We start from the raw sequence: 13,518 nt of genomic DNA, 5'->3' as shown, positions 1-13,518 counted from the left end.
TCTAATAGAGCACTCCATCTCTGTAGCTAATAGACTGGAGCTCGTCTCTTCCCAGTCATTTTCATGAGCTCTTTTTTTTTTCATATTCTGTGAAGGGGTATACTCCCCTGACCTACTTTTTCAGCAGCTGATGTGTTCATTTTGAGGCTGCTTTTTTGGTCCTTTTATAAGTGGCAGACTTCCTCATATTCCTCATTATTAATCATTTATGAATGTGCTACAGATCGATCTAACCCAGATACTTTTGCGTAATCGTGACCAATTAGAGACAGTTAAAATGTCCAATGATTTAAATTGTAGTGCGCAACTGCTTAAAAGCACTTATAAGCAAAAATAGTTTTTGTTTTATTTCATAAAGGACTGGTAATAGTTACCATATACTTTTAGCATATCCCAAGGAAGTTAAATAGGGATATGCATAAATTGTGATGGGCCTCCTGCTCTGAATGTGTCTATTATTATTGCTAGGGTCGCTGCTCTGTTCCCATGGCCAATTCTAGCCAGACACTGCCAGTTACGCTCATCATCACATGCTGTGCTGTTTATAATAGAGGGTAGTAATTCCTTCTGTGATGTATTCCTTCTACACACATGACACTGTGGATCGAGGAGTGTTTAAAGTTGAAGGCCACTCTGAGCCTTGTGGCCAGTGTTCAGCCTCAACTAATACAGGATTGAGCATTTCTAAGCTGATTGCTGATTGTTACTATTGAGGTAACAATCATGATCAATTTGCATGTTGCTATTTCACGTTTGGTATGTCAGTCTGTATACTTAATGTTAGGCTATGAAAGCAAAACAAAGTGACAGTTGATGAGGCTGAAAAAAATACTTTCAACAAACCTTTCATAGGTTAAAACTGTATCCACAGAAAGATGTTTTGGCTCATGACCGGTCTAGCAAGTCCAGTATGTGTAAGATGATAAATTGTGCCTTTGGGGTCTTTGCTGTAGGCATACATCTCCTTGTTTTCAGCTTTACTAATTTTCAGCTCAGGAATGCTACACTGTAGAACAGAAAAGTATGAGGACAGTTGTTTGTATGTTTTTTTAATAGTTTTTTTCTAAAATCAAGGGTATTAATACCTTTTTTTCTGCTTTTGTTGGAGTAGCTTCAGTCTCTACAGTCTAAGGAAGGCTGTCTACTGTTCTTTTTTTTATTGAGGATTGCTGTGAGGATTTAATTGTATTCTTTGACAGTGAGACCATTAGTGACGTCAGGATGTTGGATGATAAACACAGCTTCACTGATCCACAGCTCAGTTCTCAATTCTGGGATGGTTTATATCTCTTTTTTCTCAAATATGTCATTAGACGTTGTACATGGTTTATATTCATCTGCTCCCAGATAGTCCTATTCTATTGGCAATACGTCTTACAGGGACTTGACGAAACACAAGATCTGCTATGAGACGAAAGTTAAAGTAGCAGGTGTGCCCACAAACTTCTGAACATACAGTGTATTCTGTAATGTCATGTTTGCATTTTGATTTTGCAAACCAAGCTTACTAATTCTCTCTCCTCTTTCCTTTTTCTTTTTGCAGAAATACTGCTGGATGACTTCATGTTGACACACCCTATCTTCCTGGCATCTGACAAGTTCCAGCAGGTTCTACTTCAGCAGTATCCTTCACGTAATGCCAAGCATCATCCATGCATCTTGAATGCTTAGCAACCAGGTCTTTGCAAACATGGAAATATCCACAGAAAATATCTTCTGTATTTGTTTTATCAGCCGCTCTGGCCGAACCCACTTAATACATCAGTCGAGGGGCGTTTAGATGATGGGCTAGCAGCAACTGGTTTCGTTTGTTTGGGTTAGAATTGGATTATCTCTGCCGTAACTCTTATTATTGCCCAACAGTTTCAGTTCAACAGTTTGAGTGGTGAGTTTCATAATATAAAAAAAGGCTCTTTGGCTCTGAGATGTATAAACACTTTGGAGAAGAACATCCAAAGCAGCAGTTGCGAATCTTCAAAACACTGGCTAGAAAAACACAGGCTTTTCAGCCAAAAAAACAGAGCCAACACCCATTCCAATGGCAGGGCCGCTTTATGCTTTGTGCTTTCAGTCTCTGTACTCTTCTCTACAAGTGTTTCCCTACCTCTGGCAAACTGCGTTTTAAATATCACTCCTTTGTGCTGCACAGAGGCTGGGGATATATCGCAGTTCTCTAAATTCTCATGACAGAGCTCCATTGTTCAATATGTTTAACCCGTAAATGCCTAGAATGATTATTCTAGATATATAATTACACAGTTACATAAGTCATTATAGTTACGTAATGAAAACAAAAAAAAACATAAATCTTTAAAACTATATACTACCTCTTACTCAGCTGCACAACTTTTGCACTTTACCCATAACTCTCATCTCTAGATTGTGTGCTCTTGTATTCTTCATTTGTATATTGTGTACATTTAGTGTATATATTGCCATTCATATTATAAGTCTTGAAGTCCCTTTATGTGTCAATCTGTGTGTCTCTCTGTTATATTGCTAAGGTTTACGTTAAACAGCTTGATTCCAGTAATGACTTAATTAATAGTGAGTTAAATAGTGACTTTTATTTTGGCACAGTCTCTTTGGTCAATGTGTTAACAAATTCTATATATTTCATTCTATACCCTTCTTACATGTGACAGACAGCTGTTAGTCTTAAAGTTTTCAGAGCAGCATTGCTTCAAGATTAAGGGGAATATTACTTACTATAATTTAAGACTTGTGTCTTTTCTAATAGTTTCAAAATAACAGCTTTGGCAGAGTTTTGCCACACTGCTATACCACCACATATAACTATGCATGTGACAAATCAACGGATTTTATGTGATTTGATTTGAGTCTGTATTGATAAGCTATCTTAGATGTTGTCCTTCTCTTTACATGTTTTTTTATTTTCTGTATAAATACGACATGCACAAGTTAAAAGAAAAACTGCTCTTTCTCTTACCCTCATATAAGTGGCATCTACTAAAAGTTCAGAATCTACATTTTTGTCCACTTTCTTTACCACTTGTTTCAGTGAGCTCCAAGCAAAACCTAATTAAAAGTGGAAGATAAGTTTTCAAGGCTTGGTGTATGCACCATGGGGAAGCTTGGAGGGTTAACTTTTGGGGATTGTTTGTGTGTGTGTGAAGAGAGGACACCCCTCGGTAATGTACCCTGTGCCCCCGCTCTCTCTGCATGACCTACATTCTCAGTGTGAGGAGTCTCGGCAGTGGAGCCTCTGTGTGAGCTACAGTGAGTGTCTGGGGGCTCGTCTGCTCTCAGAACACAAAGCCGTGCCTGGGGAGGCCTGCATGCCTCGCTGCCCCTAATGTGGCGTGTCTGCACCCCGTCTTTTCACAGGGCCCTAGTGAGTGTGTGCGTGTGTTTGTGTGTGTGTGTGTGTGTGCGCCTGTGCTAGCGAGGGGTCGAGTTTGTGCTATAAACATCACTTTCGAAATAGAGGTGCAAAAATACATCTGAAGGTGACAGTTCAGCTGCGGCCAGTTTAGAATGTTCTGGTTAATTGCAGTTCATTCCATTCTCATTTCTGTTTTTTCTGTTAATTATTTATTTTGGGGGATTTTTATGTTTTTATTTTTTGTTGATTTTACTTTTTTTTTCACAGATTTTCGTTTATGCATTGTAAACTGCAATTACATAAACATCTTAATTAGTGACTTTTTTATTTTGACACAGTCTCTTTGCTCATTGTCATAAATCGTACTGTTTTTATCCATACACTCCATTTATGTGACCGACGACTGCTCAGTCTGTGTGTTTTCAGTGCAGCTCTGCTTTAAGATAGGGGGGATTGTATTACTTACTTACTTATAACTGAGTGTAAAATATTCTGTTTAATTGGATGATGTGCAGCAGTTATGTAGTAAAAATCACTCAGAATATGCTATTGCTGATGATATTTTGATAAGTACTGTGTGTATTGTAAAAATGCCTTTAAATATCACACAAAAATATTTTTACCGTATTTCCCAGAGCATGCCATCAGTGTGTACCTAGCTATGTACACCAAGAACAGTGGCGATACTGTTCATATCAATATCAGATATCAGAATTGTATGGTATTGTTCGAATTTAAGAATTATATTGTGATATAAGTTGTGGTCACATTGTTTAGCCTACCTCCTACATTGTAGAAATCAGTGGGCCCTAATTTAGCATGTACTGGTATGTCTTTTTTAGCCAAAATGTGGTTCCTGTTTTTGTTGTCGTATAAATAACAGTAGCATGTAAATTGTACCTTTGAGGCATTTTTATTTTTAAGATAATACTAAATCGACCCAGTTAAATCCAATCAAATACGCATACACTAAATTTACACCACTTATAAGTAAGCCTCTCTTTATGCCGCCATTGACTTTATTAAAAAAAAGTCATGCATTGAATTTGTTTGACAGATATTGCAAAAAGTAAATCGACTGCAAGATGAAATTGCATTGATGTCATATATATTCTATTCATGTGGAAATCGTCTACAGAGCTGAATCAAGGAAATGCAGTGAATTAGTTTTTTTTTTCAATAGTGTCTCTGGGTCTCTCCCCTCTCTCTCTTTCTCTTTCTCTCTCTGTGGCACTCTTCTTTTCTCTTCCCGCTTATCTCACCTCGTCCACGCCTCTCTCCAGGTCCGCGGCTGCTGGCCGTAATCCAGCACTAATCAGATCTTTTTGTTGTGAGAACACGTCTGCTTCCTGCTGCGGACCAAGACAAAAGGGAAAACCCCTCGGCCCACTTTTCTGCAGCCACCTCTGATTGGATTAAATGTATAAAAAACAGAACCCCTCTCTTTTACTTTACACTGATGACTCTGTCAGCTTAGTGCACACACACACACACACTCACACACACACATTTTGGCTCTCTCTTATCTACTGTGAGTGACTGAGAGAGATCAAAGCCCGTAGGCTCAGTGCTCTGTTACAGTGAGCTGGCTTGATACGGGCCATTGCGAGGCCGGGGGCTAGCAACTGCTGCAGCCTAGCAGCAACTGCCCGCCGGCTCGTGCTCGAGCCCACCGCTTTTGGATTCTAGCGCGGTAGAAGTGGCAGCAGTCATAAATTTAGACTTACTACATGTGGAATGTCATCAAAGGCAGCTGATGCATGTGTGCTGCATGCTGCCTGGCTGTTTTGAACAGGAATAGTGCTTTTAAATCTGGACAGGGTGTCGGGGAGGGACTCTTTAAATAGATCTGAAGAGCAAGGCTACAGAAAACAGGGCTAATACACTCCAGCCTGGCCTGAATTTAGGCTCCCTGATGCAGGAATACTGGAAACATGTGGTCAGTACAGACTAGGACTAGAACAATATGTGCAAAACTCGTATGACTACATTCTTCGTAATTTATCAGAATATTTAGGATGTGAACGATCAAAAAGTAACCATACATTTGCCAAAAATGTGCACAACGTATGTTAAAAAAATGAATTTGCCAAGTCATGTAGCTATTAAACTCTGTATTATATATCAGTCAGTGTCAGATTTTGTAAAAAAAAAATAAAAAAGTATGCTTTATTAATAGATCAATTTACGTATGGTCAACTTCTTCTCTGGCATACAATATATATAAAAAGGTGCATGCAACACACGTGGCTGTTTATAACATTTCTGTTGTGCAGTGAGGCCTTATACAATCCAATAGCACAGCCCAGTTAATGACAAACTGCATAAGAGGAGGGACAGCTTGTGTCAGTGTGTGCATGTGTGTGTGCGTGTATAGACGTGCTGGGTGTGTTCCTTTGGCTACAGCACTTCTTAGAGGCTGTAATTATGCTGGCTGACTGGCCACATGCTACGGTTTGTGTTTTTCCATCCTTGCGTCTCCGTTAGGTGATCAGAAGCCAGCTGGATTCTGTTTGTCTGAGTGTCTGTGCACGTTTGTGTGTGTGTGTGTGTGTGTGTGTGTGTGTGTGTGTGTGTGTGTGTGTGTTTGTTGCCAAACACATGCATCTGAGATACCTGCAGGCACATGTCTGTTTTGTCTATTCTTATGAACATGACATCCTTAAATCTGAGTCTGGTGCTCCCAGTGGTGATCTTTGAGGACTCCTGTCCTGCTGGGTCTAACACACCTGATCCCACTAATTGGATAATTGATCCATAGGCCCCATCTGTGGACATAAAAAAAAAAAACAGAGATTTCCCTTTTTTCGTTTTTTTTAATATTTTTGTCCACATCTAGAAGAAAATGTATGCATGAGCTTGCTAGCCCTGTATGGTGTGATAATGCATTATGAAAAGGGACATAAAATGCTAATTCTAGAGCTAACTACAACTACTGCTAGACCCAGTAGTTTTATGAATTATGTAGTTCACTATATTGAGAGTCACTCAGAAACATGCATGTGTTGTTTTCTAAAATAGAATTTTAATAAAGCTAAATTTTCAGTGACCGAAAACTATTTTTTGTGTAAATGAAAGGCCGAAACACAGATGAAATCCATTTTTTAATGTGCAGATATGTATGGATGATGTTAGAGGACACTGAATAAATATATTGTTTAAATTACTTGATTATTAGCAGCAAAAACAAAATATCTGCAAGAATTCATCTCTTTGTTCTCTTGTTGCCATAAAATGTGAAAACTGTCATGGGCCCTATATTAAAAAGTAGAATATTGAATAGGAACACCTTCGTTCTGATATGCAGGCTATAGTGTACATGTGTGAGTGTTGTGTTCCTTGACGTACGCGCTCAGGTTTGGGACGGAGGGGCGGCAGGGCGAGGGCTGGCCCAGTTGGGACGGGGTGGAGAGGAAGCAGGCCGTGCTGAGTGTGGCCTTCCGCTACCTGGACACCTACAGAGAGCTACTGCAGGAGGAGGGGGACAGGTCCAACAGTTTCCCTAAGGTACATCTCTCTCACTCACTCACACACACACACACACACACACACACATGCACCTCCGACAGAAAAGCGCTCTAGAGATTTCAAGTGTTGATCCTGGCTGAAGTCTATCAGGGTTGCCATGGTAACAGAACCGACTAAGCAGTAGCTATCTTGAGTAATAATTGTTTTGGCCAGATTTTCTAAGTCCACCTCTCCTATAGCAAACATATAGATCAGATTTTTGCTAATCAGGTTATATAAACCCAGTATTTTTTTTTGTAAACCAGTAGTATTGTATTTTTGTAATGTGACAAAACAAAACTAAAAATTGCAATAAAGTAAATGTTTATTTTTTTTTTTTGTGTAACAAATTAAAACGTTCAGTAAACATTTGTCTATTTTATAAACAGCTGTACCTAACCAAGACTTTGATTTTGTATATAATAATAATAATAAAAGTAATGTAACATAAATGTAATATAATAAAAATTTACCACAGTATTTAGGGTGTGCATATAAACTGCACATTGTGAAAATCACAATTATCACAATATGATTTTTTTTAGTATAGGTAATAATAAGATATATGAGCCTTTTATATTCAGACACAGACAACAGCCATTATTGAGGCATAAATACTAGTGGTACACTGGCGGATTGATGACATTTTCTGGTAAACTGCATCCTGTATAGCTCATATCACCTCACTAATGCTCACTTGCACATGCATGAGTATGAATTTGCTTTAATTAGTTTTCTTAATCCCACTTATTCCTAATACAGGACCTGTATCTGTGTGCTGTGCAAGAGCTCAGCCGCTTCCCTGAACTGGTGGAGGATGTCCTCAAGCTGCAGCGCTGGACTGAGATCCTTCATAATCCGTGAGTAGACCTACATATAGCACTTATTATGGTCTTCTGGTCCTCTAGGTAAATATTGGCTGTAGATGATTCGTTATTGCACCTGGAGCACATACCACAGTATGAATTTTATTAAAACTTAAAAGAAAACGAAAAAAAATCCCTTAGGCCATACTAAAAAACAGTCCCTCAAACTTCTCTTCCCTTTTCAGTGCAAAACAGTAGCAAGCTCTAAATCCAAAACAGAACATATTAGTGTATCCCATTATGGAGTGCAAAGCCGCGGCTCTGTGAAGTGGCTAATTGGGAAAGGCGCTGCATCCGGAGATTGATGCTTTCCTTATGCGATTTTGCTTTGACTGAGTCGTTAAATCCCTTCCACCATCTAATGAAGCCACTAAAGCCTACATGTTTTAATTTGAGTTCAGACGCTACTGTTGCTACTGAGCATAAATCAGCATGTTCAAAACCGGAAGAAAGTGTGAATTAATAACAGTGACGCAGCATGAAACTAAAATAACTTAAAATGTTATATCTAGCTAATTTTATACTTAATGTAAGTGTTGGAGATTTAGAGACGTCTCTGGTGAGAACGTTTAGTTGCACTGAGGAAGAGTACTTTTAAAACCTGAATTGTAGTGCAGTCTCTTTTCACATTGTAGTGAAGACTCTGTTGCTCTTCATTTAATTTGCCAGGTATCTTTAGTTCTTATTCTACTTTTCTTTGGTTTAACGATGAGTGCATGAGAAGCAGATGAAGACGTTTGTGATTCTGTTATCTCCATGTTTGCAGAAGTTATTGTATTAGCACCATTTGCACCACCACAAATGCTTAGGTAAACAGCATAAACTGTCAGAAAGACATGCGGCCTGGCCAGAACAACTCAAAGGAAAACCTACCAAACCACTTTGCTTTTAAAATGAATGTGTTTGGTTTGCATGGATGGTTGCAGTAACACATTGATGTATTTTTCTACTCAGGAACACTGCTGCTTTTTAATTTATTCTCTTTTGAATATTGGTATATACAGTGGTTTACAAAACTGCCAGATCCAGGTTGTATTTCACTGTGTAAAGCATATGGTTTACTCTTGTCTACATGTCTACATGACCCTACACAAATGTGACCCTTATAATTCAATGAAGGTAGACTACGCCACCTGGGGAGTTTCACCCCAGGAAATAAATATAAATAATACCCAAAGCACACAGGTGCATTCAGAGATACTCAGGAGACGTGAGATGAGGTTCAGCATACAATCTTTACTTATTCAAGTTTGAAATAGTAGATACATGAAATACATAAGAACACTTTATTAAGCAAGTAAAGTTTAAAAAAAAAAAAAAAAACAACTTTAAAAGTATACACTGAGCCTTGGGACAAAATGCGCTTAAAAAAAAGGATATTAGAGATACTGGCTGTTTAGAGTCTTAACATTGTAAAGCTTGCTGCAGGTCTGCATTTTGGGCCAAGTCATCCGCAGCTGACCTGCTTTTTCTCCTTCTCTGTCTTCAGGGCGGAGGAGGACAAGGAGAGTCGGAAGAAGCAGGTGCGTCCACTCTTTCGCCATTTCAGACGCATCGACGCCTGCCTCCAGCCCCGAGAGGCCTTCCGAGGCTCAGACGAGAGTGAGTATATATATATACATACACTTTATATATCGCAGTATTATGTTTTGCTATACTGTACTGATTCTAAACAAAAAACAATATGACACTAATTAATTAACACTTTGATGGTTCTGGGCTACATGGTTTTCTAGGTTTTATAACTCAAAGTGCTGGACAGGAATGATACACATAGAACAAACAAACAGCTAAACTTACCCTATACAACACCATGACGAACTGTTATTAGTAATCCAGCTCTGGCAAATTTACCTGCTTCTATTGGAAGCAGAACTCGTCAAAATATGGTCTGAACCCACTCAAGTCTAGTAGAAATGTGCAGTGCAGCTGAAAAACCCTAAATGACCAACTGGGTCAATGCAATGCAAATCAACATACACGTGTGACACACAGGTGTATGCCTTTTTGGGCCGAAGTACTTAAATATTATATCATTTTAGAACTTTTTAAAAAGTAAATGTGTTAAGTTACTCTTAAACATGATCACCCTAGAGTGGAGTATTGGAAAATATCCCCAAAGTATTTATATGTTGTTTAATGTTAACTTTTTTTGTTTTGATTATTTCATAAATGTGTTGAAAATGTATTTTTTTAAACAAAGCAAACTTTCAGTGGACAGTGTATACACCGACTGCTTTGTTTATAGCCTAAATTAGCCCAATTTGGCTGCAGTGGGGTCTTTGAGTACTGCAGGGTCAGCCACGTTTTGTTATTGCTCCGTACCTCATAAATCAGTCCAAAGTCAGCAGCAGTGACTCATGTCATGTGGTTTCCCAAACTGTAATCAATAGGTAATACAAAAGAGGAAGTAGCTGGTGACCTCACTGCCCTCACTTAGCCTGATGTGGTGTATTTTTAGAGTAGCCTTATGACCGGGGGAAACTGGCAGCGAGCCAATGGATCGATCAAGAACAAGATACTTTTGAACTCTTCTTGACCTGAGCGTCTGTAGTAGATACAAATGCAAATGAAAGAGATGCATGCATATGTATTAGATTACTAATAAATCATATGCAGTCCCTTCTCTATGGACACGTTGCAGTTTTGCATTAATGTAATGAAGATGTTAACCCTTTGTAGGAAAACTTTTCACTGCTTTCTGTGATAACTACATAACACAATATTGTAATTTTACTTTCAGTTCTTGAGTAGTACATTTTACAATAAAGTGCTTGCAATGCTTAAGTGCAAAAAATGCTCATTGTTTAGTACTTGGTAGTGCTGTGCGATATGACGATAAATATCGTGGGGACGCTAGAAAAGTGTCTATCGTTCTACTTACCTTCTATCATCCCTATCGTTTCTACAGTAATTTCATTTCATCAATTATTCATGCAAATATATAAAATAGGCTACGATGAAATGTATTGGTGTGGTCACTTTGCATAAACTTGTTTTATATAAGTAAAAATAAATAATTCCTCGCAAAAACAGCTTCATAATGTGGTTTTGGACATGACTCTGCTTAACGTTATTTGACGGACACGCCGGTTTGCGACATGCTTTACGTTATTAAACTCATGAGAGCTAAACAATGGAGACACATTGTTCTTTTGAAAAAATGAGCTACTGCATCTACCTCATCTGTTTTCATTTGATACATATATATTGCTGCACTAAAATGTAGTAATTCTCATTTGTGAAAGTTTGGTTTTATTTTACTTTGAAATAAAGTTTGAAAAAAGTAAGCAATATTATTATAATAGATATAATAGAATAATAGATATTATTTTGTCCTATTTTTCGAAGAGTAACTGAAATGTGGTATATCATGACGTTATCGTGAGGTTAAAAATTCCATATCGTGATTTATGATTTTTCCCATATCGCCCAGCACTAGTACTTGGTACTTTTAGTTAGGTGTGGTTCTTAAGAGCGCTCAAACTTCTACTCAAGTCACTTTTTGATAGAACACTTGTACTTTTATTCCAACCTGGGTCTAGTACTTCATACATTATTTTTTTTTTTGAGAACTGATACAGTATACAGATTTATATAAAATGACAGCATGCTTTTGTGATAAATGTGATAAATGGGACTTCTAGGACTCATTGTACTTGCATTCGTCTGTAGTCTTCTGCAGGGTGTACACGCCGGACCACTCCTACGTGACCATCCGAAGCCGCCTGTCGTGCCGCGTGGGAGAGATTTTAGCTCTGGTGCGGGAGAAGCTGCAGTACAGCGAGGACCAGCCCACGCAGCCTGCTAACCTTATACTGGTGGCAGTCACTTCTTCTGGAGGTAATTCACAGCACATGGGCAATTCATTTGTTCATTTCTGTAACTTAAATACCGGTTTCATACTAGTTACTAAATCACTCCTGTAGCTTCTGGACAGTAGATATTAGGATTAAGAAGTGAGTTTTTGACCATGGATGTAAGACTGTATGTGAGTTTACAGTCAGCACTTCTAGAAATTAATTGAATACAAACTAAACAAATCTTGTTACGTTTGAATTCAGGTGTTTTGTTGTTTTATAACACCTAGCTGCAGACTCCAGCTTGGCTTTGCTGGCAGTGTGGAATGTAGGTGGGATGTGTTGATGTTTAGGTACGCTTATCAGCGTGGGCTGAGACACATTACCATCCTGCTCCAATCTGTGCGCTTGTGTGTGTGTTGTTTGCACAGAGAAAGCCGTGTTCCGTCCCAGTGATGAGGCCGTCTTCACCACCCTGGGCGTCAACACCCACCTGTTTGCCTGCGAACCCTCAGAGCTGGAGGCCCTGGTGAGAAGAGATGTGGGAGAGGGGAATGCTGAGGGTGGGAGAGATATATGGGGGTTGTGCCACCTCTATAGAAAATTCACTTACAGCTATAGTTCATTCAGAATCAAGTGGACGGTACAGGCAATTGTAACGTTGTAAAAATTAACATGAGACTTCTGTTTGTTTAGTTTGCTCTAAACAATTCTCTCTTCACAGAAAAGCAGTAGGCTGTATCGGGCTTGAAATGACACTTTTGGCCCTATTTTAACTACATATAGGCGAGCCCCCCACCACACACCATGCAGCTTGATTTAGATGCAAAAAGTACGCCCACCACGACTCGAAACGTGCAAAAGGCATATACCAATTCCCTTATTAACCCTTGTGAAAAGGAAGTGTTTTTAAAAGCATTAAAATATTTTCAAATTAGTAAAAAAAGCCTAAAAGTACATTTTCAATATAATATACTTTATTAAACTGCACATAAAATATACTTTTTCTGTATTTCCGAAAAATTTGTTTTAAGCAATATGCTTTGAATTAAACATTGTGTTGATACACACTATGTGCATCAATACAGAAATTATTACATTTACAGTATACTTTAAGTGTATTAAAAATGATGTTTAAAAGCATGTGCTTAAATCTATTAAGTGTGCAGAAGTTATATGAAAAAGCACATAAAATCACAATCTTTATGCTTTTATGTTGTATATAAATATAGCTTAATTACAATTGAAATATACTTATAATATACATTGTTCCAAAATAGTACATTTAGTATGAATTTAAAATAACGCCTGACTGTTGTCAGGGTTTTAATCAGTTAGTGGGACACTAACTTTTTTTCTGCTGCCAAGCAATACACCAGAACTTTAGCTGAACACATCTTATTTCCAGACTACCAAGCCCATGAGTGTAGATCAGGGGTCTCAAACTCATTTTTGCCGAGGGCCACATTGGCATATTGGCTGTCCTCTGAGGGCCAGATGTAACTTATAAATATAAGAAAATGTAACCAGATGTAATACAAAATGAATGTAATTACTCCTTAATGTTAAATAACTCTCAATATACTATTTATTCAATCAAATATTACAGTTGCATGGAAAAATGGTTGCTTGTTGCTCTATTAACATAAATCCTTTTAATTTATAAGTTATATTAACTTTGATCAAAACGTTTGATACTGAAATAAGGCTTAATAAATATAAAATCAAAAATTGTGAGCTGTGACAGATTTAGCATTTCCTCAGATTTAGCAGTTCCTCATCCAACCACTAGTCGGAGCTGCAGCTGCAGCACCACAAGCCCGCAGTCTTTGCTTAGTCAGAGCTGCAGCCCAGCCACGGGCTACAGGGCTCAGCTGAGCCAGTCTGGAGCGTTTTTAAAAATTTGTAAGTTCTTCTGTGTATGAAATAAAATAACCTCACTAAACGGATAATACAGCTCTCTACAGTTCATCTTTCAGCCCAAGCAGCTAACAGCAGC

The 13,518-nt window shown here is 38.3% G+C and overlaps 1 protein-coding gene across 1 annotated transcript in view; it reads left to right on the top strand.

Annotated features, from left to right (window-relative positions):
* Positions 1-13,518, top strand: part of rapgefl1 (Rap guanine nucleotide exchange factor (GEF)-like 1) — a 46,973-nt gene that overhangs the window by 16,612 nt on the left and 16,843 nt on the right. Inside the window, exons 2-7 of the mRNA XM_022668478.2 lie at positions 1,544-1,622; positions 6,703-6,853; positions 7,616-7,713; positions 9,209-9,321; positions 11,395-11,562; positions 11,951-12,048. Of these exons, the coding sequence (XP_022524199.1) occupies positions 1,544-1,622; positions 6,703-6,853; positions 7,616-7,713; positions 9,209-9,321; positions 11,395-11,562; positions 11,951-12,048 (707 nt within the window). The remainder of the gene's footprint in view (positions 1-1,543; positions 1,623-6,702; positions 6,854-7,615; positions 7,714-9,208; positions 9,322-11,394; positions 11,563-11,950; positions 12,049-13,518) is intronic.

Source organism: Astyanax mexicanus, chromosome 19 (genome assembly GCF_023375975.1).
Source record: "Astyanax mexicanus isolate ESR-SI-001 chromosome 19, AstMex3_surface, whole genome shotgun sequence".
In the NCBI taxonomy this organism is placed as follows: Eukaryota; Metazoa; Chordata; class Actinopteri; order Characiformes; family Acestrorhamphidae; genus Astyanax; species Astyanax mexicanus.
Note: the sequence above shows the minus strand (reverse complement) of the source record. Positions and strands in the feature narration are given on the sequence as shown.